The sequence below is a fragment of the Dermacentor variabilis genome, chromosome 11 (genome assembly GCF_050947875.1).
Source record: "Dermacentor variabilis isolate Ectoservices chromosome 11, ASM5094787v1, whole genome shotgun sequence".
Classification (NCBI taxonomy): Eukaryota; Metazoa; Arthropoda; class Arachnida; order Ixodida; family Ixodidae; genus Dermacentor; species Dermacentor variabilis.
The window spans coordinates 41,063,501-41,090,621 of NC_134578.1; the positions used below are offsets into that span (position 1 = coordinate 41,063,501).

At 46.4% G+C, this 27,121-nt stretch overlaps 1 protein-coding gene across 1 annotated transcript; it reads right to left on the minus strand.

Annotated features, from left to right (window-relative positions):
- Positions 1–3,424: 3,424 nt before the first annotated feature.
- On the minus strand, positions 3,425–26,187 carry LOC142563727 (male-specific histamine-binding salivary protein-like). Its single transcript, XM_075674322.1, has 6 exons — positions 25,839–26,187; positions 16,382–16,515; positions 14,928–15,088; positions 10,481–10,560; positions 6,998–7,084; positions 3,425–3,789 (listed from the first exon to the last, which is right to left on the minus strand). The coding sequence occupies exons 2-6, from the start codon at positions 16,454–16,456 to the stop codon at positions 3,698–3,700; spliced, it is 495 nt and encodes a 164-aa protein (XP_075530437.1). The 5' UTR covers positions 16,457–16,515; positions 25,839–26,187; the 3' UTR covers positions 3,425–3,697.
- Positions 26,188–27,121: the final 934 nt, after the last annotated feature.

The following is a 27,121-nucleotide window of genomic DNA, read 5'->3' on the forward strand; positions in this document are numbered from 1 at the left end:
GAGGTTACGTGTTTCTCGGAAAATTACACAGTCGTCTGCAAAAATGTGGATGGTTGAAGATAGGGTAGATGGAAGGTCATTAAAATAAATTAAAAATAGGGGTGGTCAGAGGACAGATCCTTGTGGTGCACCAGATAGCACGTTAGTAAGCGGTGAGGTTTTGCCGTTAGTGAAAACAAATTGCCAGCGGTTAAGCAGGAATGATTGAATCTATCTAAACACATGTAGGTCAAGATTAAGATGACGTAATTTATAAAGCAATTGATGGTACACTTTATCGAAAACTTTCGAGAAGTCTAAAAAGATGCAATCGGAGCAAGATGACCCGTCAAGAATGCAGTGTAATCTATCGGTGATTGACAGTAACTGGGCTTCGCAGGCATATGTTTGACGAAAACCATGTTGTGCAGAAGCAAAAAAAAAAGAGTTTGCATCAAGAAAGGTGTCTATGTTCTTATATATTATGTATTCGAGTAATTTGCAGCGTGTGCTAGTGAGTGAAATGAGGCGATAATTTTGAGGTATGTGCTTATAACCGGATTTGTGAAGTGGGACCACCCTCCCGATTCGCCAGTCGTTAGTGAGGCTTGATGAATCGAGCAACTGTTGAAAAAATTTTGTTAGTATAATTGAACTATAAGCGCAAGTACTTTTTAGGAATTTAGAACTAATTTGATCAATTCCCGCAGATGAATCCTATTTTAAAGACTCAATTAAAAAGACAATCTATATAATAAATTATAGGGCCAAAGAAAGCATAACCTTTCTTTGGCGCTATTACCCACTGGGGCTGCTTAAGTAGCTATAGTGTTGGGCTGCTGAGGACGAAGTCACGGAATAGAATCCCGGCAACGGCGGCCGCATTTTGATGAGTGCGAAATGCGAAAATACCCGTTTACTTACATTTAGGGGCACGGTAAATAAGCCCGGGTGGTCCAAATTTTCATAGTTCCTCACTACAGCATGCCGCATAATCATATCATTCTTTTGGCAAGTAATACCCCATAATTTATGTTGCTTTCGTGATATCCCCCGCCCTGTCACGTGAACAGTGCAATGCCTTGTATCTGCACAAAATCGCGTACTTTACGAAGTTAAGGCATTGAATTGTTATAATATTGTAAATGTAGATGACGGGTAGCTTTCTAAGGCGAGAAACAACAATTTAAATCAAAGAAAGCTACAGAAATCCTGAGAATTGCCTACTAATGCGTAAGTATTTTTTGGCTCGGGCATGGCTTCGTTTTTTGTTGACTTGCTTTTCCTAGTTTATGCACGTCTCTCTATGGCCTTTCCGGTGGCAAAGGGTGTTTGTGATTTATTAGACAATTGTGAGATTTTCTCGCCGCTTCCAAACTATTCGATGCAATTGTAACAATTGAGCCGGAACGCCCGGCACAAGCGTGCCTCGGCGGGGCCGATTGGTCTAAAGGGAATACCAGCTGCCGCACTAGCACGTGATGCGTTGCGTGAGGGGTGGGTGCAGCGCTGCCATGATGTGTTACCCTCGTTGTCGCTCTCAGGTACCAGTGTCATGCCCGCGTTTCCTCTCCACTCAAGCTGTCGCCTGCATTCTACATCATCATCAGCCTGGTTACGCCCACTGCAGGGCAAAGGCCTCTCCCATACTTCTCCAACAACCCCGATCATGTACTAATCGTGGCCATGCCGTCCCTGCAAACTTCTTAATCTCATCCGCCCACCTAACTTTCTGCCGCCCCCTGCTACGCTTCCCTTCCCTTGGGATCCAGTCCGTAACCCTTAATGACCATCGGTTATCTTCCCTCCTCATTACATGTCCTGCCCATGCCCATTTCTTTTTCTTGATTTCAACTAAGATGTCATTAACTCGCGTTTGTTCCCTCACCCAATCTGCTCTTTTCTTATCCCTTAATGTTACACCTATCATTCTTCTTTCCATAGCTCGTTGTGTCGTCCTCAGTTTGAGTAGAACCCTTTTAGTAAGCCTCCAGGTTTCTGCCCCGTAGGTGAGTACTGGTAAGACACAGCTATTATATACTTTTCTCTTGAGGGATAATCTTGAGGGACATTCTACATGCGCCTCGCTAAGACCCAACCGAAACGCACCAAGTGTGTGAGTGCACTGGCTTGCCCGCGAAATATTCATAACTCGAAACTACGTTGAACAGCGTTGAACTAAACACTGGGCCACCCCAAGACCTTGAGTAGGCCGACACCCAAATTTCAAGCTGGCCCACCTCTAGATTTCTACTTGACCCAACCCTAAATTTGTATTTGGCCCATGGCCAAATTTAAAGATGACCCACCCTAAAATTTCAGTTAACCCACCCCCAAATTTAAGTTGAGCGACCCCCTAATTTAAGTAGGTCCACCCCACATTTCAACAATGCCGACCCACAATTTTCAAGTTAACCCTCCCTTAAATTTCATGTTGGCCGACCCGCCATGGTTGCTCAGTGGCTATGGTGTTGGGCTGCTGAGCACGAGGTCGCGTGATCGAATCCCGGCCACGGCGGCCACATTTTGATGGGGCCGGAATGCGAAAACACCCGTGTACTTAGATTTAGGTGCACGTTAAAGAACCCCAGGTCGTACAAATTTCCGGAATCCCCCACTATGGCGTGCCTCATAATCAGAAAGTGATTTTGGCACGTAAAACTTCATAATTTAATTTAAACGTAAGTTGGCCGACCCACAAATTTCAATTGGCCGACCTCCAGATTTCAAGTTTACCCAAACGACCAATTTCAGTTGACCCACCCCTACTATGAGCTTCCTCATGTATTTTCTAACGAGCTGCATGTTCCTCTATGGGCATCCTCTTTTATTTTTCGGTTTTAAATGGTTCCTGAAGGCTTAAAAAGCTACGAATCATCTACAGTTTTATTCTCATAACGAACAAATGTCGTAACTTTGAAAATTACGCAATTTGAAAGCATTAGAATTTTCGCATGACAGAGCTGGGGAGCTCGCCAAAGGAAGGTTATGCTATAAAAGAATATTCTTCATATTCTACACAACTTAAACAACTTGCTTTGGTTTATTAAAAAGGAAACCATCTTACAAGTTAAAACCATCCTGGCTCTATGGACAAAGCACACAGAACTGCTTTTCTAAGGCAGTCACGTTCAATGAGCCGCAGAAAAAGACGGTTTGTAGAGAAAACAAAAATTTAGGCCCACCAATATAATGCTGCACAGATTCTCAATGTGCTGGTGGCCTGCTAAGAAAGACAAAATTTGTATTTAACACAGTGGTGACGAAAATCCGAACGAAGCACATAATATATGCCACTTTTGTGAATCTGAAGCTTCGCAGATGATAACCGAGGGTGAAATAGTAGACCATTTTTTTTCTCAACTATGAACAATTTTGAGGCAACATCAAATCAGATCGAACTATCCCAGAAAGAATAGATTCTACAGAGGTTTATTGGGCATGAACACTGGATTTATCTTAAGATACGCGGATTTCTACTGTGGTTTAGTCTACGAATACAGTGGTTACTGAGCTTCCCTTGGTGAATCAGCGTTGTCCCAGCGTTGTCACTCAAGTGTCCTTTTTAAATCGAGACCAATGTGGTTTTATGGCAACTTGTTGTCTTTGAGGTTAGGAGATTTAATTTTCTTTACTTGTGAGATGGTAGCTTGCAGTCATGCGTTGCATTTTCATCGCCTTTAGAGCATGCGTGCTTGTCGTATGCGTCATAGCTGCCTTATTCCGCACACAGCATATCAAACAAAAAGTAACAGCAGAGAGGGACGGTGTCATTTCTCAGGTGATCCTCGCTAATCCAGAGCTCGCAACCTAAAAAAAAATTGGGGTGAAATGGGTAAATGACTTACTTTATTACCCATATCTCAAACAGCGCATGCGACGCAGAGTTCAGACAAACCATTTTATCAATTTAATGCAGTTTTTAGACCTGAACACAGCTCAAAGACAAAAGAGCTTTTCAACTCGGTTCTCAATATCGACAAGTACGTTAAAAACGTAGAATATGAAGTATTTCTCTCAATAAGGCCATTAGATTCTCCAATCAGGACCTCTACCTATAGGAAAAAGTAACCATCTCATCCTGTTCCTTATGGTAAAAATAGCCTTTCTGTCATGTGGTATGTTGGCAGATTGATGCCTAATCTATTATTACGCGGCGTCGCGTTGTATTAAAAGCACTTCAAAGGCGATGTGGCCGTCCGGGAGGACACGATGGTCGATATCAAAGTAGTGTCAATACTCTTCAAATCTGAAGGCAGGAATGTCAGCAAACAACTTTTATGCATGCACCTGACTATATATGTTTCACCTGTATTTTACCTAGACGTTTCTGGAATATTATAGAAAAGAATGGAAGGTAACGTTCCATGTGATGTACAAGGGGCTTTAGGGGGACATGCAAGCGTATAGAGTACAAACAGTGGCACCTTTACTTGGCAGGTTTCCTGCTGGCTCTTGTTATCATCGCTCTTTCTCGCGCTAGTGTTGCGGATTTTGTATCTTAAACTAATAATCTGTGAAATCATTGATATACAGGCCATCCTATTGTATATTGCATGTGGTTTCTTTTGAAATTATAGTAATAACTAAACTGTTTGGGTAAAAAGCCGTGTACGTTACCATTATTTGGTGTTTTTGTAACCTTAAGATACTTAAAAAGTGATTGAATGTGCTCGCTTTGGATTGGCAGCATATTAATCTTGCTCGTCCTAAACAAATCAGTTCTGCTGAAATCCTCGAAATAGAGGAAGTTTCACAAATAATAAAACTAATCGGCACGAAGCAATTTAGGGTGCATGACAATTTTTTTATTCAGGACAGTGTATTGGTGCAGCAATCGTCTCCAAAGCAGGTGAAGTAGACGACTTACGTGCATGTAGCGCGAGAAAGGAACAGGGCAGCGCGCTTTTCCGGAGCGGCCGCGGTACCTGATGCTCCGGAGATCATGTAGCACCATAAATGGTTGGTTGGCATAAATAAACCACTATCACTCCGGCTACTTCGCGCCACCTCCCACAAATTCGCGTCAGCGCACCTACTCTACCAAGGCGAGAGTGACGTGGTCTCACGCTGTCCGGCAAATCTCCCGCGGTTGTAGAGTGTCCAGGAATTCTACATCAACCGGCCGGATATCTGGTTGATCTAGTTCGACAGCCACTACATTTTCAACAAGATTCCAGGCTCCGGCTGCCACCCTCTGGCCCCGACTGCTACGAGGACTTGCGGGCAGCCGTCCTCGCTCACTACGCAACCTCGAGTGCCCAGTCACAACAGCTCTCGCCATTTGAACTGTCGCGTCATTCCGCGTCTTATTGTCCTACATATCCTGCGTCCACCCCTGCCGATTGTAGCACGCGCCGGCCTCCGCATCAGACCTGTACTCGGTCCGTGAGCCTCCTACCCAGCCCGAAGGCAGCTGCGCGACGACTCTTTCCGAGGTATTCACATGGACAAATTCAAGCGCTTTAGTCTACTCTACGGCCTGCCGCTCTCCTTCCTTGGAGGTTCTCGTAAGCTACATTCTTTCCGTTTAGGGGCACCTAACTCATTACCCAGTCAGAGGCTCACCCACCAGGCTCCACTACGCGCAAATTTCACTTTCGCAGGCACGGCGACGCCTCAAGCCCAACCTTCGCGGTGCCTTCTGTGGCTACCGCCACCCTGATGGTATCGGCAATTGAGATTTCGGTGCAAGCCGGAGCAGCTGAACCTTCCGATGTTCTGTACTCGCACTTTCCGCGGATTCATGGCCTGTCAAAGTTTTGCAGGAGGAGTTCTGCCATCTGGTTGCTTCTACTTGAGAATCAGTTCTACATCAACAACGTGTGTAATCAACACTTGCGCTGTCTCCACGCATCATACAAAGTTGCGCGCTGCCACACGGTCTTCTATCGGAGGTCTGACTTCTACCAGGCTCGCGCATTCACGAGAACCCGCGGCAGTTCATATTTTGCACTACGGCATAACTGTGGCATGCGCCTCACTCAAAACCTACCCTGACGGCTCTGCCTGGCAAATCTCTGTCGGATTAAGGAAACCCGACGCTACTGATGACGACAGTATCTGTTTTCCGTAGCCCGTCTAACGAAAGCTCTGTCAAATCACGTAACAAACGAGCAGCGGCCGGACTGAGCACGCGATCTCCGGACCAATGTCTTGCTGACTTCAGAATAGGCTGCCCTGCATGCACCGTTTTCACGAACGGTTTATATATCTTTCTTATTATTATCTTTCTTGCATTTTCATTACCCTGTCAACTGTATTGCCCCTCCTGCATGGGCAGTATGTTGGCCTGTAGTATGAATAAATGAAATGAAATGAACTATACCTGCACCTGAATTGGTGATGCAGGGCACCAAAGGCAACAGGCCACACTTGCGACACTCTTAGGTCTCCTCCAATGCCACCCTGTCACGCTGATGGACGACACCGTCTTCAGCGCTGTGCCCCTCAACAGCCCCAATTCTCGGCAGGCGTCCAGAACGGGACAATCCGCCTCAGCGTCGCTTGTCGAGTTGCACCGCACAGGGCGGGCAGACTTCTGCAACTCAAGGCGACGTTCCCAACGCGTGACAATGTGCTTTGTGTACCGGCACTCTCAGCTACAACCACCGGAGAGCCATTTGTGCGCTTCGCCGCGACAGGGGCATCTTAACAGACGCTACGAATTGCCACTCATCTATGTAGGCTTGCAGTCTCTCTTCCTTCTATACGCGCCCATTTTGCCGATATTTCGCACTAGCAAGGGGCGCCCTGTAGCGGCGCGACTATTGTCTCTAGAGCCGCTAAAGATGAAGACGGCTCATGTGCACGTAGCGCGAGAAAGCAACACGAAAGCACGCTCGACCTGAGCGGCCATGGTATCTGCCACTACGGAGATCCCACAGCAACGTGGCTGGTCGTCCTAAACAAATTAAGGCCACAGGGCTACCTCTTTACGCCGCCTCCCACCAACGCTTCTTATTTAGCACTTTTATACACAACACGGTGTATAACAGAGAGTCGGCTAGTTACGTACCTTTACCACCATTTTGATATGGAACACTCATAAGTGTGCATACCGTTACATCCGAAAAAATAATGGTATCATTCAGGAGCGTGCAATCTGAAAGGAATTAAGCAGGAAGCCATAGTGAAAGGAGAAACAGATAATTGTATATTGTCTAATATGAAATAGTTTGATCAGGATCGTAATGACAGCCGGATGCTTCGCGAAATACCTGGAGACCCTAGCAACTACAGCATACGATTAAGATAGTTCAGAGACACTGTCATTGCATATAAAATTTTTATTAACAGCATTCACGAGAGCTTTAGAGCAACATTCTTATTTTATTGTAAGATAATCAGGATACGAATATAACTGAAGATAGTGAAATTATTCGCGAACTTGTATTGCTATGTCTAGGTGATAGCGAAGAAGCAGAAACACTATCGGACATAATGCGCGGTGCGTCGATCTTCTTCGTGCCTTATGACAATCGCTAACGTGTGAGGATAAAAAGGTGGACAGGATTAGACGTACTCATTGTTAATTCCTATCCATCTTGTCTTGCCCGCACTACACTTATAATCATGTACCACCAACGAACCAAACTTTCCAGCATATTGAACTGCTCAGTGGCTCTAGTTTAATCAGAAAGCAACACCAGTCCAACGCGGGAACGGTGGCGGTGACCTCAAGCACCAGTGGTTAAATTTCATCAGACTGACCGCCTCTCTGCTATATGTACTTGCAACCCAGCGCATTCCAAGTGATCCTAGGTGGTCATGTAGGCTTGGCCTTTCACAGCATAATTTGCTTCACGCGTGCTGCCATACTAGGATGGTTTAGGCATGTATCAAATGGGAAACTACGTTGGAAGTTTTGTGACAGACTAATCGCGTTTTGTCAGAAAACTATAACCGCAAAGAGACCATGCTGCCGCACTTCTTGCGTGGAAAGCCCGGTTTAACAGCAAAGCAAAAACAATAGTGTTAAAAGTTAAAAAAGAACAAAGGAACTAAAATTGACAGCTTGCCAAACTATTCATTCGCGTATGTGGTACTGCTTAAGGTGCGTGTGGCAGTTTCTGCTTGTGCCCGCAACGGGCTTACGCTTGCGCGAATTTAAGTCAGGGGTGTTGGCGTTTCGTCGTAATTGTGCAAACAACCCACGCGAAGATAGTGGGTGGGCGAATAAGTTATGACAAATAATTAATATTGATGATGACACTAGAAAGAACGTGGGACGTGAGGAAGAGGAAGATCTCGCCGGTGGCAAGAAAAAAAAACGTCGGGTGGAAAAGCTGCCTTCGCTCTTGGCCACCAGTAACTCACAAGAAGTATACGTAATGCAGGTATCAATGCCCGTGTTTTGTACACTAGTATCGCATGCTGCATACTGCCTGAACAGCAAAAAAAAACATGTTCTTACATACATAGGCACCATTTCCATCGGTATTAGCGGCGCTCGCTGCAATACGATACAGCATATCATCCATGGTACCTAAGCCCGGATGCGTGTAGTCTAATAGACAGCACACATACACATACTCGATGCAGGCTCTTCGAGAGCTACAAGAAGTGACCAGCTCCCTGGATATAGCTTAAGGCATGCGCCGCCTTATTCACTCGTGCACCTGCCCTGCCCGAGTACCGTAGATCCGTCTGTGTACACCTGCCCAACAGGACACAGATGCCGCCTGACATTCAGGGCAAGTCTCAAATTCACTGCTGTTATTTAGCCTGTCTCTGATTGCAATGATTTGACTCCGTCGATCGGACTTTCCCAGCGGCTTAACTCGTCGAGAGGAAGTTGCACTCTGGAGGACGCACGCGGGCGCAGCCTCGGCTCTTGTGATCAGGACTACTTCGACGTCCGGCGGGATGCCTCGCGTAGTTCTGTGCATCTTCTGCGCTGTCTCAGCCACAGAGGCAACGCTGGATACTTTTTTTTGGGATCTGCGTGGCTTTGGCTACTACCCAGGTTGACCATCTGAGTTAATGCGCCGGACACATGCTCCACTGCAGCGGCCGCCTCTGGACCCCATCGAGGAAACTGGCCTATATGTTTTTGTTAATTCAGGCTAAAGGGCTTACTGGCGCCAAAAAACACGAAAAGATTAGATTTGATTTAGTATGTCGAGGGAAGACGTGCACGTGTTGGTGATTGAGGATGAGGTTGTAGGGTTTCTTGATCCAAGCCAATGAAACGTCTTAAACTTTAAAGAGAGATCGAATATTTTCTCTAGCGCTCTTTCTTGTGGGTGGCAGTTGCGGATCGGTCATGGTTTCCTTGAGATTCCGTGGGGTCGACCAGTAAGCGTACTTGGGCTATATCGACCAGGATTTCCTGGACATGTTGCTGAATCTGTTCGTGCTACTGATAGGCTGATAGCGAAGCCAACCCATCGCCTACGGACAGCGACACGCCGCTCAACACGACAGCACTGTGCGTGCATCCACCGGGAGACGAAGCCCTGGATATCGGCACCGTTCGAGTCAGTCGTCTGCTCCGGAGCCTGTGCCAGCCTGCGCCATTGCCACCCCATGATACGTCATGAGGAGGCATGCGTTGAAAGAACTCTCGAAACTCCTAGAAAATGGGTAGAACTTTGTCTAGTGCTAATGACACGTCCTCAGTAGGCCGAACCAACACGAATGGACGACCACGTGACTGAACGTCACAGAATTGCAGTAAATGAAGTGGGGCGGCTCAATATATCCCTCACCCTTGTTGCGTTGTCCTTGCTTCATGATATCGGCACGAACATGATGTAACAGTGGCCACAATGAGGCGCACTTGGCACCAGACGAGTAGACCCACGCAAGTATGAGGGCGGGACGCCCCTCATACTTAAGGCCTGAGGTTGCAAATGCAGAACACACCTGGTCAACGTACCGTTTTCGCCAGGTAGCTTACTTCGAAGCCCCCAACATTGCAGAACCAACGCAGTAGAAGAGAGCTCATAGCATCGCCCACGGGTAGCACACGAGACACACGAGTTGCAGGAATTCGGCTATGCACGCTGATTTCAGCTAGTGCTGCTGTATTTTTATATTGTACTGCAGTAAAATATGTAAAGTTACATAGTTTCTTTTTAAAACAGCCGAAACGCTTATTCTCCAGTGTGGCAGCCCTGCGCGAAGAACTTTCATATTTCACTGAAAGTCCCCGGCTCAAGAGGTATTCCATACGGGTAAACATGCTGGAGGTATAACAGCGTATTTGAATAGGCTGTGTTTTTCGTTGCAAAAGCGAAAATAGACTAAAACGCCCGATGTCCTAATAGGGTGCTTTGCTGTTAAATTCTTGATGACCTGCCAGAGAGAGTCACGAATTTTAAAAAAATCTGACCCAGTAGTGAAGACGAAAAGACTGCCGCAATTATAGCTCGCAAGCAGCACCTGTCTTCGAGAGAACATGCATTCTGTGCGCCAGCTGCATCTCAGTGATTCCGGCAAACTAGGGGAAACAACATAGCCAACGTTTACTGAAACAGCCAGGAGATATACGTACTAGGTAGTTGGTATTCTATGGCATTCGTATGGTTGTAGCCATACGTCTTCGTCTGCCAAGTTGACATGTTCAGCGTATATCTGAAATACAATATAGCATGAGCTTAAATAACTTCTATTTGTGATTCTGTAGGAGCTGGATGTGTATTACATCTCCGTCTTTGGAGCTTTGCCACTGAACAGAAAGTTAATTGCCATTTCGAGGTTCACACCACCTTGATTTTGTCCTGTTATGAATGGTTGAGGAAACCACTCTTAAACCTATAATTTTATGCAAAAGCACCAATTTTATTTGTTAACAAATCATAACGTTAGATTAGGCAAGGCCATCCACACTTCGGTTACCTGATGTTGTCAGAGTTTACGAGTATAACCTGAAGGCATTGCTACAATCACCGTTTAAGGCAAATAACCAAAGTGTTGTTTCGCAAGAAAATAGTACTCATCCTCGGAAGGACCAGGGTACCCACCATGCAGGCTCAGAGCTATGGTGCAGTGTTGTTTCTAATCTCGGTAATAAAGTTTGTCGAGATTGAGTGCACGGTAAAGCACAAGTAGTTTAAATTTATCCGCAGCCACTCACTACGGCATTTCCCATCTCCCGTGTATCGCTTGAGGTCGAATGACCCCAAATTCGAGTTCCTTTAATAATAAAGAAACGAAATTGCCATTGACGCTTGCAGTTGGCGACGCCCTGAATTACTATAGTGACGGCATTCCTAAGGCGCAAAAGCATGGCCTACAGAGGTTTTGCTTGGAGGCCACATAACATATTAAAGAGATGAAGGAGCTATCCTGCTACAATGGTCTTGAAGGCCTATTATAAAGGAATTATCCAAACGAAAGAGGCATTTGGGGAGGTTGAATGCAAGGAAATTACAAGGCAGAACACTACTAAAAATTGAGATTCGGTCAAAAAATATGGATGCTTATATATTGCATGCGGTTGACATAGTGATAGTTGCTTATAGTTTTTGCTATTATATATTCAGATAACTACCAAGCGGAAGTGAAGGTTGCAGAGGAAAAGTTGAAAAGTCCAGTTCGTCATCACAAGTACCACGTAGAGGGAATACAGCGAGGTTATACGGAACTTAACAAAGATAAAACACAAAGGAATGTGTTTGAGCTATAAGTTTAAGGTAACGAAAGACAATTCAACAATGAATAGCCACTAAGTAATGCACAGAAACCACGCATGTTGAGACGGCAACCGCACATCAACGGTAATATATGCATGGTTGCTCATCTCTTTAACCATTGGTGACTGATATTGTACACAGGGGAATGGCTAATAATAAGCCAAATTCCGGTAGCCAGATCAAAAAAGCTTTACAAGAAAAAAATCCTTTGCTTTTGCAGCAACATCACGAAATTCTCGAGAACAGATGGGAACTCAGGGCAAGGCTTCAGATCAAAAAATGCTAGTGGATCTGGCGCTTCGCACGCTCGCCTAACGCAGGCTTGCATTGCGTGAGTTCAATTAGGCAGATATGGCCTCAGTTCCAGTCCTCTCCATTCGTCTGAATAATCCAATACAGGTGGCACAGATGGCGAACGCATTATTGATGGCATGCTCACAAGGGGGCTGGGGGGAGGGGGGGTAGGAAGGGCAGTTAGACGATTGCGGGATTAGGACGGCACTATGCCTCTTGGCTCAATACATGGCTGGTCTCTGCGATGAGGATACAAAAAAATTATACAATGGCAGAGTGATGCAAAGCTCCGTCTATAGAATACATTACGGCATACATGCCTCAACTAAGCGCTCCTTGAACATTCCTGGCCTTTGCTCCAGTAGAGATGGCATACGCCTGCACTAAGTTCCTTGTCAACGTCCTTAAAAACAATAGTGAAGATATCAAAACGGGCTGACTAGTTATTGTTATCGCTAACCATTCGTGTCAGCCGCTATGCTGGCCTATAGTCACTTTCACGTTGCGCTGCAAAGTGTAAGCGAGCAGGATTGAATCCCGGCCACGGCGGATTTCTATAGGGGCGAAGTACCAATTCTCGTGCACCATGCATTGTGTGCACGTTAAGGAATTGGAGGTGGTCATAATAAATACGGAGTCCTCCATCATGGCCCGTTTCATATTCATGTTGACACGTGTACTTATTTATTTTTGAAGTACTAAAGCGCCAAACAGATGACACAAGAGACACGGACACGTAAGCGCTCGTCCGTGTCTCTTCTTGTGTCGTCTGTTTTGCGCTATAGTACTTCAGTAACATGCACCAACTAGCCCAACAAAAAGTTCTGTTGGATTATTTATCTTTATCGGGCGACCACGTTTCACCGCCTAACAAAAGTTATCGCACAGCGCAGGACGTGCCTGCAGGTATCGGAAGTTTCCCTTTACGTCAAGACATGCCGAGACTGTCAGCGACGCAGGACACGAATGACAAGGCCAGCGGGATTACTAAAGTCGATCGACCTTCCTTGCCGACCATTTCAGCAGATCGGGATGGACTTTTTGGGACCCTTTCCGACGTCAACATCCGCGAATAAGTGGATCGTCGTGGCGACGGACTCCCTCAACCGCTTCGCTCAAACGAAAGTTCTGCCGAAAGGTACCGTAGCCGAAGTGACGACATTCTTCGTCGAGAACATCCTGCTGCGACATGGGGCCGCAGAAGTCCTCAGCGCCGACAGAGGAACGGCCTTTACAGCGGAGCTCACCCAAGCCATTCTGCAGTACAGTCCGACAAGGCGCAGGAGGACAGCTGCCTACCACCCAAAGACGAATGGTCTTACGGAGCGTCAGAACAAGGCCCTCGCCGATATGCTATCCACGTACACGTAGACCTTGAACACAAGACATGGGATGCCGTCCTCACGTACGTAACCTTCACTTACAACACGGCGCTGCAAGAAACAACACACATCAAGCCGTTAAAGCTGGTTTACGGCAGGAACCCGACGACGACTCTCGACGCCATGCTGCCACACGCCACCGACGAATAGAATCGTGACGTTGCCGCCTATCTCCAGCGCGCCGAAGAAGCCCGACAGCTCGCGCGCCCACGGATCAAGAATCAGCAGCGTACTGACAGCCGACACTGGCTTACAGCTGGCGCGTGCAAGCCTTGAGATACACGCCCTGTGGCGTCCCCCTGTTGGTCTCGGTGGTGGGCGGCTGGCGCTGCTGCCGAAGACAACTGCTTTTTATGGCTACTCCTTCCACTTCCTTAACTGAACGTCCTCTAAAAAGGAGGCCCAACGCAGCAATCACTTGATTTTTCTTTAAGACCTACGACAACTAGATTGAGTACCCCCCTGGCGAGCGTGTTTGGGTTTAGACCCCGATACGCTAACGAGGGCTCAATGAGAAACTATTGCGACGCATTTTAGGACCCTACAGGATCATCCAACGTATTGACGAACTAGACTATGAGGTCGTGCCAGACGGCATTTCGCATATACCGTGGTGCCGCGCACGATCTGAAGTGGTCCACGCGGTGCACCTTAAGCCCTCTTACACAAGATGTCGAGCTTCCTTTGTTTGTTGCTTCTTTGCCACGGGTGTTTTTGTTTATTACTTGCATTTGTTTTCAGCATCGGTTCAATGGCTTTTAAGAGGGGTGCATTGACACGTGTGCTTGTTTATCGGGCGACCACTTTTCACCGCCTAACATATGTTATCGCACAGCGCAGGACGCGCCTGCATGTATCGGAAATTTCTTTAATGTAAATCGATGGTTCCATCCGGTGTCTGTGAGCGAACCTTGTATAATCTGATTGCATGTATGTGCGATGCGAATGATGTAGATCTTTGTGGCAGACGCGCGGGTCCCAGCCATTACTCTGGAACATTCGAAGACTTATGCGTAAAAGCCGACGCGCTTGACCCACTGATCAGATTTCGACGACCACCAATCGTGTTCGCCGCTATCGCTCTTCTTTGAGTGTAACTTGCTTTTGTGGGCACAAGTTCGTCCAAGAAAACGCTAGTTTCGCCATTCACCGTTTTGCTTTCTTCACCGTCACTACCACGTTACAATATCGTACTTTTTGCACCTAAAACCCCTGAATATTATTCAAATATTTATCTATGTCACACCTTTTTGGCATATAAGGAAAGAGTTGGGGCCTGGTACATTATATATTCATAGGAATAGTGCTAACGCCAACAATCTGTATTAAGGTCGTCTCTTTTGAAACAAGTTATTGTTTGGCTGTAAAAAGATGGCTGTAAAATTTACGGTGCTTTTCGTCTAGGCTGTTAAAATCTTTCATTCAAGACTACAGGTCACTGAACCTATATCTTCAAAGCAGTCAGAACTGTATTCCGCTAAATAACTATAGGGGTGAATGGGGGCGAATATAATAGAGACGCAGGATAAAGAAATCGTAGCTTCTCCTCTCCCATCTCGAGATAGGACAGTGTCGTGTGAGTTGTGCTGTCCTACATCGTCGTGATTGGTAAATGCAATTAGTTACTCACGTTGCTGACGCTGATGCATTTTTGAATGAGAACAGGGACACAAAGCTTTCTTCTTGGTGTGTATAGTGCCTTCTCACGCAAGTGAAGTTTGTGCCCCATAAGTAGTCGACACTGCTGAAGGTTGACTTCACTAGGTAAAATGCACTCGTTTCGTTCAAGACCTGGAATAAAAAGCCATCAAGCTTTCTAAGCGCTGAAGTGTTAGTCCTGGGTTGGTTCAGTAGATTTGTTACGCTATCGATGTTTACTCCATTTTCTGGAACACAAAATATGAACAATTAGGACCAAAAAAAGAAAGGGTCTCTGGTCGAGAATCAAACCCCAAGGTATTTCACGTTTCTAAACAACTGCGGGTTCCTTGTTCGCAATACAGATGACATAAGGTGATCGTCTGTTTAGGTGCACAACACGACACCTTAACAGCTGGTATAAATCTGGAGTAATGTACCATTACTCTGCTGCACGGTGTGGCATGTCCACTGTATACGTAAATAAATTTTCCCTTTAGTGGCCCTTTTTATTTTGGTAATCACTGATGCGCGGTCGCAGTCATTGGCACGGTTTTACTTGTGCGCATGCTCTGCTAGTGCCTTATCGACGTCAGGTGCGAGACATATCGATATAGCCAACACTAGCCAGTCCGTGGATCACGGAAAAGCCCCCTGGTTTTCGGAAGCACACGTGTTTATCGACGCCTGCCCGGTCTCAAACGCTGTTCGCGTAATTTTTCATGAAGCAAAGCACATGCGTCGAAGCATTGCGCATTATACGACACTCCAGAACGACTTAGTACTTTTAATATCACTAAATTGATGTCAATTACAAGTCAGTAAACATATCCAACTTATTTATACATGTTTTCGTGACGCGCACGGGCGAAGCTAAGCTAATCCATAATGGCAACAACCGAACGCTGCTCAGCGGTTCTCCGCATCCGGGATATCCGCAGCGGGCACATTCACTTCGCTGCGTAGCGATTTGATTTTTTTTCTTTCCGGAAAGCGGCTGCTGTTTTGCATTTTCTCAGCATAGCGTGCCTCGTTTTGGCACCGAGGCCGCTGCAACATTCACTGGAACAAACAGGGCAATGGATACAGAAACGCATGAGCGCAGAGCACAGAGCTTAGCCAAGAGATTCATTGGTACTATTTACTAAAAAAAATGGAGAAACGTGCTCCATCACGTGGCATCCAAGATTTTGTGCGTGGACGAATGGTGCGCGTCAAGCCACTATTCTTCTTGGCTCACTCTACGACGCTTTCCCTGGCACCCATGGGAACCGCTGCACCGAGCGCAATGTTATCGCACGTGGACTTGAGGTGGAACGTCACAGTGACGTAGTCAGCGACAACAAGAATTCGCCTGCAGCGTTTGTATAATTGCGCTCTCTCTCTCTCTCAAGCGCACGCACGCACGCACGCACGCACACACACACACAGAATGCCAGCTCTTACCTTCTCCGCATCTTGGTATTTTCCAAGCCTGGTCTCGTTCGCCCAAATTGGCCGAACTGTATTTCCGCTTCGCATGGCCACCGTTATTCCAGTCGGACTTTGAGGCACACTCCGGGAGTCCAGATTAGTTGATTCTAGAAATTGCAAGCAAGTTCCCATCGTCAGAAAGGCCGATATTAATTTCATTGCGATCGAGATCCTGGTCTTTTAGGCAAACGTATGCTCCCCCTTTTCTCCGTGCATCAGAACTTTAGATGTTGTTGCCTACAATTTTCTCCGTAGAATAATTCAACTATCATCAACTTTCCTTCTGTGCACGTCTTGACATTAAGTAGAAATGTCAAATGCTGGACCCGTCACTTCTGCGTCGCTATACTCTTTACGATGTATCTGAGAACACGGACTGTATATCGATGAGAATGTATTATGCACTTTGAAGGCATACATATATGTGGCCACTCGAAATGTTTTTCAAAAACTTCATATTGCCTAGAGCAAAGGAAAGTCATTTTGTATTAAATAGCGGCCCCCTAGTTAATCGGTCTGGACTAAATTCTGGTTGCTGGTATCGTATCTCCTTGGCTCCGGTACATAACGTGCGCCACTTGTGACGTGTTAGGCGCGAGGCAACTAATCTGCATGTTTTGTCCAAATGTAAATGTGTTCTATAAGTTATGAACACCCGGGAAAAATTCCATTTCGTCTATACTACTTGACTGGTGCTGTGGTGCACAATAAGGGAAAAACTTCATACGTCGAGTTTGCTCGCAGCGCACATTCGCAAAGCGTGAGCTTCATAAATTTGAGATGAGATGTTCAAAAGTTTATTGCTCATAAACTGAAGAGAACGGTGCGCAAGAGTGAAATTACGTGTTACGTGTAGTTTTTTTTTACGTACGAAAATAAAGTATTGCGTATTCAACTGCAGCAAGAAAGTTTCGTAGTTGAAAAAGTTTTCCTTAAACGGGCATCGAACTAGAGACCGAGGGCTTTTATTGCGATAGCAATTGTATGGACACTGCAGGCGCATTTCTGCTGTCAGCGTCGTTGTCGCCGTGAGGTTCCGTATAAAGTACAAGGGCGATAAAGTCGCCGCTCACCGAATGCCTTAAGTGCGAGTGAAAGTGTGCGAGACTGAGCCAGCGATCACGGCACAATCTCGCGCACGCAAGGAAGGCAAGCGGTGAGGAAGCGTGTCTTCTTCCGTCGCGCACAAGGCTTCGAGAGAAGGGTAAGCGGGGAGAGCGTTATACTCCGGGAGACCCGGACTGCCTCGCGCGCCCACCCAGGCCACTGCATCTTGAAAGCCTTGAGAGGGAGAGCGAAGGTCAATTCACTCGCTCCTTCTGCCGCGCTTCCTCACCCCCGTGTTCTGACACCGAGTTTCCGCGATCATCGAGTCAGATGTGTTCCTGTTCGCTTGTGCGCGCGTGACACCAGGTTTATTGATGCGCTTGGTATGTCCATGTTTACAAGCTTGTACGGCCCATTATACTACTATCCTTACTTCGTATAGCTATCAATTTCTTTGCTATCCCAATCGATGCTTCGCCTTTCGGGCGAAACCGCAAGTTTTTTGGGGGGCGGTCACTATTCCAGCTTAGGTTAGGATGCTCCAGAATGAGAGCGAAAAAATGAGCAACTCGAAACACAAGGGCGCTGAAACGGGCAAATCAGTTCTGCAGAAGGCCCGTGTGGGTTGCCGTGCAGGCTCTTTTGAAAGAAAACTTTAGAGTTGAAATAAAAAGGTCTTCCTGGTTAGTGGAGTTGTGGGTCGTGCAGCCGATGGCTATCCGTTGTGTTGCCACCTTCTGGCGTCCTGATTAACTCAAGTGACATCTTCAAGGACTCGGTAACGCTTACGTATGGGGTTTGGCCGCAAGACCCCGAACAATTTTTCGAGGCACTTTCGGAAAACCTCGAATTGGTTTCCTTTGTAGCTTCGTGCTATGGAAGGAATAATGAGAATTGCTTCCTTTCTGGAACTTCCTTCATATTTCTGGCTTTCGAAGAACACATTCATTAGGTGTCTAGAGATAATATCTTACTTTATTGAGCCCTGTAAAAGAACGTGTTCAAGCAAAAGCACATTTCTTTTAACTTTGAAAGGGAATGAAGCAAACTAGAATTATTCAAATGAGAACTGATCAATAATGCTTTACCCATTATTCAGCATGTCCTATATTGGCTCCGCGTTATGACTACCGCAAGCTAACAGCGTAAAATTTATCATGGACCAACACATGCTCCTCCACCGCTACAAAGCATACGAAACGTCAGAAAAGCACTAAGACAAGTAATCAGTAAGCCTGTACATTACTTTGTCAAACACAATAGCCTGCTGTCAGGGTTACGGTAATGAAATTAGGAACCACCTCCCATTCTTTTACTCATCCTTTTGCTCGAGCTGTGTACAGCATGATCTGACGCGAAAGGCGCCAACACGATGACGAACAAAAAGAGAAAAAGACACACACACAGGGCGCCACTTCCAACAATGTTTAATGAGCAAAAAAACACTATTTCATACAAGGAGCGCTCTCACAGTTCATCTGTGCGCAGTCGTGTTCGGGCAAGGCAACTCTTTTTGTTGTAATGAGATTGATGCAACACTCACGTACCTATCACCTTTCTCAATGAACCTTTTGGCCTAACTTAATAATCTTATCCATTTATCACGGATCCTGCTGCCGCAGCGCAGGCGTGAAAATTTGGTTTCCATTTTCAATGAAGGCAATGAACGGCCAGGTGGCACTTTCTCCCATTCATATGATCGTTTTTATTTTTTTCAAGTTCCTTCAGTCAATATTTCAGGCATTTCTCGGTTTGGCACAAGGACTTGCTACCAAACGACGAAGAAATTCCATAAACGACTCCTGTTTGTCAATCGAAATGTTTATTTTCGTGATTTGTGACACAGGCCGGTGCCTTCAGGAAGAAAATGGCTGGTTATTCCGCAGCGCCTAGGGAGAATGCACGGGGAAGAAAGCACCAGCTTTACGATAGCTCGCTTTGCGATCCCTCACATTATGCTGTATGCAGTCTATTCATGGCATGGCAGCTACCTTTTTCGCTAGGTGGCTCCTGGCCAGTTGGTGGGTTCGTGACTTCACGATTTTTTCTGCATTTTGGGCTCACGATAGTTTCAGCGGGAAACTTAGGGCGCAGGCTCTTTGGGTTTGTTGGTGCAGTCACGGAGCGCCCACCTGGCTGCGGGAGGTTGTGGGTTCGATTCCCACCGCCGCCGGGCACCCCGTGGTTCAAATGGGTACAAGTGTGCCCCTGCCTGGCGTTCGGCTTTCTTCAGGGTTGATATGCTCAGGAAAGGAGCCTGCGCCCTAAAATCTGGCCGAAACCCTCGTGAGCAACAAAAAAAAATGTGCATATCGGCGACTGCACCGTAATACATCCACTTAATCACAGCTGTGTCTGCTGGTATATCTCCCAGGTTAACGGGAATTCCGTCACGAGCGAAGAATTCTTCCCTGGTGTTTTGTAGGCCAACCACCGGGAGAAAAACAAGAAACAGTCAAGCATGCTTTCATGGCAAAGTTTTTGTTGAAGCACGTGGAGGAAACGCCATCTCACTTGTCTATGCGCCCTACGAGCGCACGACTTTCTCTTCAGGCGCCAACGGAAACCGACACCACTTGCATGTTTCTCCAGATTGTTTTTCTTTCAGAACTTGTTTTCAACACCCTTCGGCTTCTATTTTGATTGTCGCACTCACAGAATTTGTCCAATGCGTCTGTGTGAAAGTAAATTTTTTTTTTCTGCTCAAGGTGCGCGAGCGAGCACGCCATAGCGCGCGGCTATATTGCAGCAGAACATGAGTAGGCAGAAAAATGTGGTTTATTCAGTGTGTTTATTGGCAGCCTATTGTACAAGAAGCTATTCAATACCTAACACGACAATATAGAGCTGCGTATCTCATTATTCAGCACAAATGGGACCATTCTGCACTATGGCCATACATAGATGACACAGTTTCCCACAATTTGTCATACTTCTAAAAGTGCTACAAGGCCACGTTTGTTTGCTGTGCACAATACAACCATACCAGAGCATTCTTTATCGCAACAGCAATTTGTGAGTAATAAAAAGATTATCAAGAGCAACACATATGAATTTTCGGCATATCAGTAAAGAACAACCTCATTTTTTATTCCACAGAATGGGCATAGTTGCTAATCCAAAAAGCACGCTATACCTAGTAAAGTTTCTCCATAGGTCTCCTTTCGTTAATGTGTCAGTAAATACATCGAAAATTATCTTCAAATTGTCTATTTTTCATATTTGCTTTTGTTCCGCGATGCAACGTGTAAGACCACTAGAGATTCATTCTGATCTGTAACATTGCGAACAAGGTATCATTACGAAATTCCTCATGAGAATATTGCGGATATATTTTTTTTTAATTTGGAATGCATTTCGTTTGTTGTGCAAGACAAGTACGAATATACTGCAAGACAAGTACGAATATATAGCACTGATTGTTTTTGTATATAAGCAGTAAATGCAGGAGAAGAATCTGTCAGTCGACGGTTGGTCGTCAGTTAAGGTTCGGCAACTAGAGAGCGATAGACAAAGATATTATTAAGCACGTAGCCTTGAGGATAATCCTAATGGGCAGCATTAAGCGCATCGGGGCAACCTTCTCAAAACAATTCTCTTTCAAGTGGTTTTCAACACCTTCAACGCCCTGATGCGCCGAGCTTACAAGGCGGCGCTCGGACTATTCGAGTGTACGAACACCAACAAGCTCCTGAGCATGGGGGTACACAATACCCTCGACGAAATTGCGGAAGCGCAACGGACCGCCCAGCTGGAGCGGCTCTCTATGACCGAAGCCGGCAGGCGCATACTTCAATACTTGGGCTTCACGCCCGGAGCGAAAGCGGCGAGTAGCGACGTTTCTGTCCCGGACGGAACCCGGCGCCGGATTCGGGTGGACCTCATCCCGAGAAACATGAACCCGGAGTATAACAAGGAGAGAAGAGCGGCGAGGGCCAAGGCCCTCATCGACTTTCACGCCAAGGACGAGCACGCAAGGTTCGTGGATGCGGCAGAATACCAGGGAGACTGCGCGGCGTTCGTAGCTACCGTCATCGAGGCGTCGTCCGGCGCGACGAGGGCAGCGGCGAGCTTACGGGTCCGCGAGGCGTATCAGGCGGAGGACGTGGCCATTGCCCTGGCCATTGCCGACCCCGGGTGCCAGACGGTGTTGTGCGATTCGCGAAGTGCAATGCGGAATTGTGCAAAGGGCAAAGTGTGTGGTGAGGCTGTGCGCGTTCTGTGCTCGGCTGACCTGCAACGACAGAATCGGTATGTTAGAATCAAGTGGTTCCCGGCGGACGCGGGCAACGATGCGTCCGAGAAGCACGATAACCACAACGAGACGGCACACGCAGTGGCGCGAGCGCTAACCAACCGCGCCGCTGCAACCGACCGTCCAACGTGGTGTAGTGCCAAGGACCGCATGACGACGTTCAATCAACTTACACAGTTCCACCGCCTGGCTCGAAGGACTTTCCCACCCCCGCACCCGGGGCTGAGCCGAGCGGAGGCGGTGCTGTTCAGACAATTGCAAACTGGTTCTTTACCCACCCCAGTGTTAATGACTCACCTATACCCTAAATTATATGTGAGTGATGTGTGCCGCGTGTGCCAGCGGGAGAGGGCCACCCTGACGCACATCCTATGGGATTGCACCAAGTTCCCCAATGAGGCTTCGACAAGTACAACGATACCGCCGCGACTCGCGGCTGCGGCGGAATGCTACGACCACGAAAGTCAAACGTGGGCCGTTCAGCAGATCTCGGCGGCTCTTGAAAGACAAAGGCCAAGCGAAACCGACGGAACGTTGCCCCTCAGGGCGACCGACCGCGGGAGAAACACGCGCTGGAGTTGACTAGAGACCACCCGCTGAGAAGACGTCAGGGCCCGCGTCACGGCGCCATTTAGTCATGGTGTCGTTCAGCAGGCGACTACATAAAGTTGTCTCTCTCTCTCTCTCTCAAACCTTCCTTTAATATGCTTAGCGTACATAATGCACTTTCAACCGAACCCATAGGCTAAGTTTCGTGCGACCTGTTTCAAGCATAGCACAGTTGCCAATGCTCTTTCAGGGTTTTAGGCAATGGCTCGAGGTCGTCCGTCATAAGAATTTCGGTGTCGACGCGTTAAGGAGACGAAAGCCGTTCCACTTTACTAAAACACTTGTTTCTGGCACAGTAAGCTTTCTTTGCTTATCAAGATTATTCGCGGCTCTGCCGAAAGGAGTGCTGCCTCCCCCTGCCCACTTTTTGCCATAATGATGAAACCGCTGAAGTCACTGAGCACGCGCTGGTGGGCAAGTTTATTTTTTAAAAATATTTTCTTTAATTATGGGGTTTCACGTGCCAAAACCACTTCCTGATTACGAGGCACGCCGTAGTGGAGGACTCCGGAAATTTCGACCACCTGGGGTTCTTTAACGTGCACCTAAATCTAAGAACACGGGTGTTTTCGCATTTCGCCCCCATCTAAATGCGGCCGCCATGACCGGGATTCGATCCCGCGACCTCGTGCTAAACAGCCCAACACCATTGCCACTGAGCAACCACGGCGGGTGGCGAGTTGGATATACATGATTACAAAGGAGGCGCCAAATAATACAACGGACGAAGGAAGGTGACACAGGTCAACCACGTATGCACAGCAACTACTGAGCGTTTCATTTCTTGACACAGGAATAAACAGCTGCTGCCAGCGAACAAAACGACAACAACGTGGTTGTCCCGTGTCACCTTCCTTCGTCCGTTGTTTTATTTGGCGTCTTCGTTGAAACGACTGAAATGAAGAGTATGTAGCAACATTCATAGTTCGACAGCGTTGTTGAAGTAATCTCAAGAATATTCTACCATTCCAAGATTAGTATACGGTAACTACGTAATAATTTTGAAAGAGGAAGGTGCAAGTGTGGGAGCAATGATTGTTTGCATAAAGGCATAGGCTGCGCAATGTTATGAAAATATTGAAATATGTCGAAATAGTTTGTAAAGATAGGCTAATGAGGAGCCCGCCGTATGAACTATGAGAATCACAAAAAAAAGATATGAGTGAGAAAATGTTTCCTGATTTTCAAGCTTCTGTAGCTTTCTTTTCGCAGCGGACTTCCTCTGAGCTGTTTTTTTAGATCCATATTGATGCCATTAACGTGGAGCATAAGCCATGCATAGCAGAACTGGTAAAGCAGGTATGTGCGAAACTTATTTGAGCAAAACATTTCTTAGAGTGGGCTGCTGTTTAGCTTGGATTTCTGTAGAGCGGTCACACCCCACAAGTGCGCGACCACACCAACGTGCTCCCAAAAATTTCTTCATGCCCTTCCGTGTCTCTTGCAGTAATGGAGTGTCGTCTGGCTCCCCAAGAGTTGGTAGAACTCTGAACTCACAAGGTGCATCGACTTCTCCGGTGCTTCTTCCATTGTAATGTTTCGGCAGCGTTTTAAGTTCGTCGACTTGTGATGCCTTTGGGTATCAATTCTCAATCGGTTGATGATGGCTGCGTTTTCTGATGAGTATGTTTTACGCTTTTGGCCTCGCTGTGCCAGTGTAGAACCTGTAAACACAAACACATCATTAGAACGTCCTGTTGAGCTAGTTGAAAAATTTTTACCAAAGTTTCACGTCGTGCAAAGGAACACCAAACACAGGCACACAGGACAAGTGCAGCTTCCTATTTATGACTGACTCTCATGTTCCATTGTCAAGCGAATCCCATTGCAGACAAATGCCTACAATATTACATCGCTTTACATTTATGAAAACATGACATGAAGAGCCAGTTGATTATCAATATTTTAGTACACGCGCAGAAAAATAAAGCTGATTTCGTAAAATAGTGCTTTCATTCCGCGTAGGCAAGTCCTAAATTATATTTGGTTGCAGAATTTCAAGTTGAAATAGGCCTACAAAATTTAATAAGCAAAAATACAAGTTTTACTACTGCCATATATTCATATAGAATGTTAGGCATTGCTACTTTTTCAATAGCTGGCTGAGAATACTAGGCATTAGCTTTTTAGAGCTAGTTTTCTTCATCGATGGAAGTTTTTGAGGCATCTTGTAAGAATTAGGTAGTTAAACACTTTACTTTCGCTTCATTTTTCGGCAAAATACCCCCTAACAGCAAGACTAATTTCAAATAGTTTAAGGCTGCTGGGCCACTGTCCTATGAAAGTCTTGCTCCGGAAGAATTTCTGCTCTAAAGTGGAAACCATACTTAGCGAGGGAAGAGCAGCGCGCGACAACTGACTTCGCCGTATCGTAGGCTGTAGCGCCAATCGGGACACGACTTTTTACGAAGGGGAAGCCGCTCATTGTCAGCAAAAACTGTTCAGCTTTCAGTTTAACCTAAAATTTCGAACATCGCGCAGCGCAGATAAGCAAGCGATAAAGACAAACTGATCAGCATGCGGCTTCTCGGTGCGCGTGGTACAGACTTTGCAGCGCAACCTAACATGACACCCAGCGCCGTGTCAGTCGACACTTGCGCCGTGCCCTGTCAATTGGTTTCCGTACGAAAATAATGAATTACAGAAGGACAGATTCGCAACCATTAATAACTTCTTTTCCTTACCTTCATCAATGAGGGACCACTCTTCCAATCCATAAGTCGGCATAGCCGACTAAAACAGCCTTGATTTCGCCGTGTCGGCGGAGTGCCTTTTTCTGAAATGGTCCGAGCAGAGGCGGTCGCCGTTGCACATCTGCTCCCATGACAGCCGTGCCAGGACTCCCCAATCAGCGTAATTTCGCCATATGTCCCATCTCAAAAATTACATGAAAAATGCCACGTGGTCATGGTTAAAGAACACCTAAATGCGAAACCAAAGTTGAGAGTTCGAAGAAACGACGAAAAAAATTTGTCCTTCTTGGCAAAGCTCGAAAAGAGAAGCGCACCTCGGTTGTCACGCTGGCAACTCAAACATCATGTTTTAATTGAAAAGGCGAACACTGACTGCTTTTTAATTGATTATCTTTTGGTTTGTGGCGTGCTTATGGAAATTCAAGGGTGGTAATATCAGAACAACAAACTGGCCACTGGAGGGTAATCAGTTCGGCGTAACCAGCGTAACGATTGTGCGCAGCAAGCATTAAAATACTTTCTGCAAATATAAAATTCAAGTTTTATACTCGTGCAAAAAATCAAGCGCAACACCTATACTATGTACCGAAGCCAAATTTCGTCTGTGCGTTAGCTAGCATGAATCAGTCCATGTGCAAGAAGTTCATGCGCAAAAAGTCCAAGAAACAGATTCAGTTTGTGACAACACCGCAGAAAAAAAATGCACCGCGCCAGACCAAGAAAGTTATTCACTTGAAATCAAACCGGGTAGACATTTTGCTTCGTCCTGGAGCTTTGATAAAGATAGCTCTTGTTTCTTGAGAACGATTGCAGAAAATGTTCTTACCTCTTGTCCACTGGGTAACGCCAACATTTCGCCCTGCTATTGCCGGAGTCGCCACACCACACAGCCTTTCCACAGCTTTTTCGACATTGCCGGAACATTCGCAGGCAAAGAAAGAAAGTTTTGAACTGCGGAGCACATGACAAAAACGGGCGCATGCTTTGAAAGCGGAAGAAGCAGTCGAACGGATTGGCAGCCGAAGCGATAAGAGTGAAAGCGCCGCCCATTGGTGCAACAAATGAAGCCGCAAATAAATATATTAGACGTCGAAAACGAAAACACTCAGAACGGCCTTTCAATTCTAGACATAATTGCATCACTTTATTTTATTCCTAGGTACGTTGAAAAGACAGAGCCAGATATGCAAAAGTTAATGAATTTTCCTTTGACTACCAGTGTCATGGTGACGCTTTATTGCCGATACCAAAACTAGCCCCGCTGTCCAATCACTGGCTTAATCCACTTACCTTTGCGATACAGACGGCCATCCTTGCGATTGCCAGCCTGCTGCTGTCGACCGTGGTAGGCCTGCCTACGGGGGAGTCATCGGTTTTCGTACTGCCGGGTGGCGGGAATGAACCGGGTTTCGGCCACCTGCCGCTTGCATACTGCTCGTCCTCACTGAATATGCCGCCAAGGAAACTGCGGTCACCACAAATCACCATGCCACTGGTGGCCACGTCGTCATCGGCAACAGCACCATTATGTATAAAATAGCTGTATATGCACCACAACGCAGCAAATTAATCCCTTTACCTTTGCGATGGAGGTCTGTAAATCGTGTGCCTTCTTCGATAAAAAATCAAGTAATTATTTCCTGATGCAGTTTCCGAGCCTGCACTGCTATATTGTTGCCTTTGAATGTGCTCATGTAATTCATTCCTTACTGATTTTATTGAGTGACGTCGAAACTAACCCGGGTCCTAACATGAGTACTGCTGTACTGGCTCTGCTACAGAAGCTAAGTGTTGGCTAGATCCAGTTGTTTACCGAGATACAGGGTTCGAAAAGCCAGTTAAGCACAACGACTAAAAGGTAAAACCATAACAGATTAAAACAATCAAATAACCAATCTGCAAGCTCATTTCGAAAGACTTTTTCCTCTCAGAAAACATATCGAAATAATGCAGTACCACATAATCAACATGGATAAAAAGGCTCGTGAGCTAGAAGCACGCCTAGATGAAGCTGGAAGGTCGCGCCGGTATAACCTTATTTTCTATGGCATCCCTCACCCCACTATATAGCAACGAAACGGGAGCTGAGTCTCAGAAACAAATAATGGA

Coding starts and splice junctions, on each gene's coding strand:
- LOC142563727 (XM_075674322.1), bottom strand. CDS start 16,456: ATGCGAAGCGGAAATACAGTTCGGCCAATTTGGGCGAACGAGACCAGG. Junction 15,089..16,381: donor AATACCAAGATGCGGAGAAG/GTAAGAGCTGGC, acceptor TTTTTATTCCAG/GTCTTGAACGAAACGAGTGC. Junction 3,790..6,997: donor ATATCAAAATGGTGGTAAAG/GTACGTAACTAG, acceptor ATTTTTTTTTAG/GTTGCGAGCTCTGGATTAGC.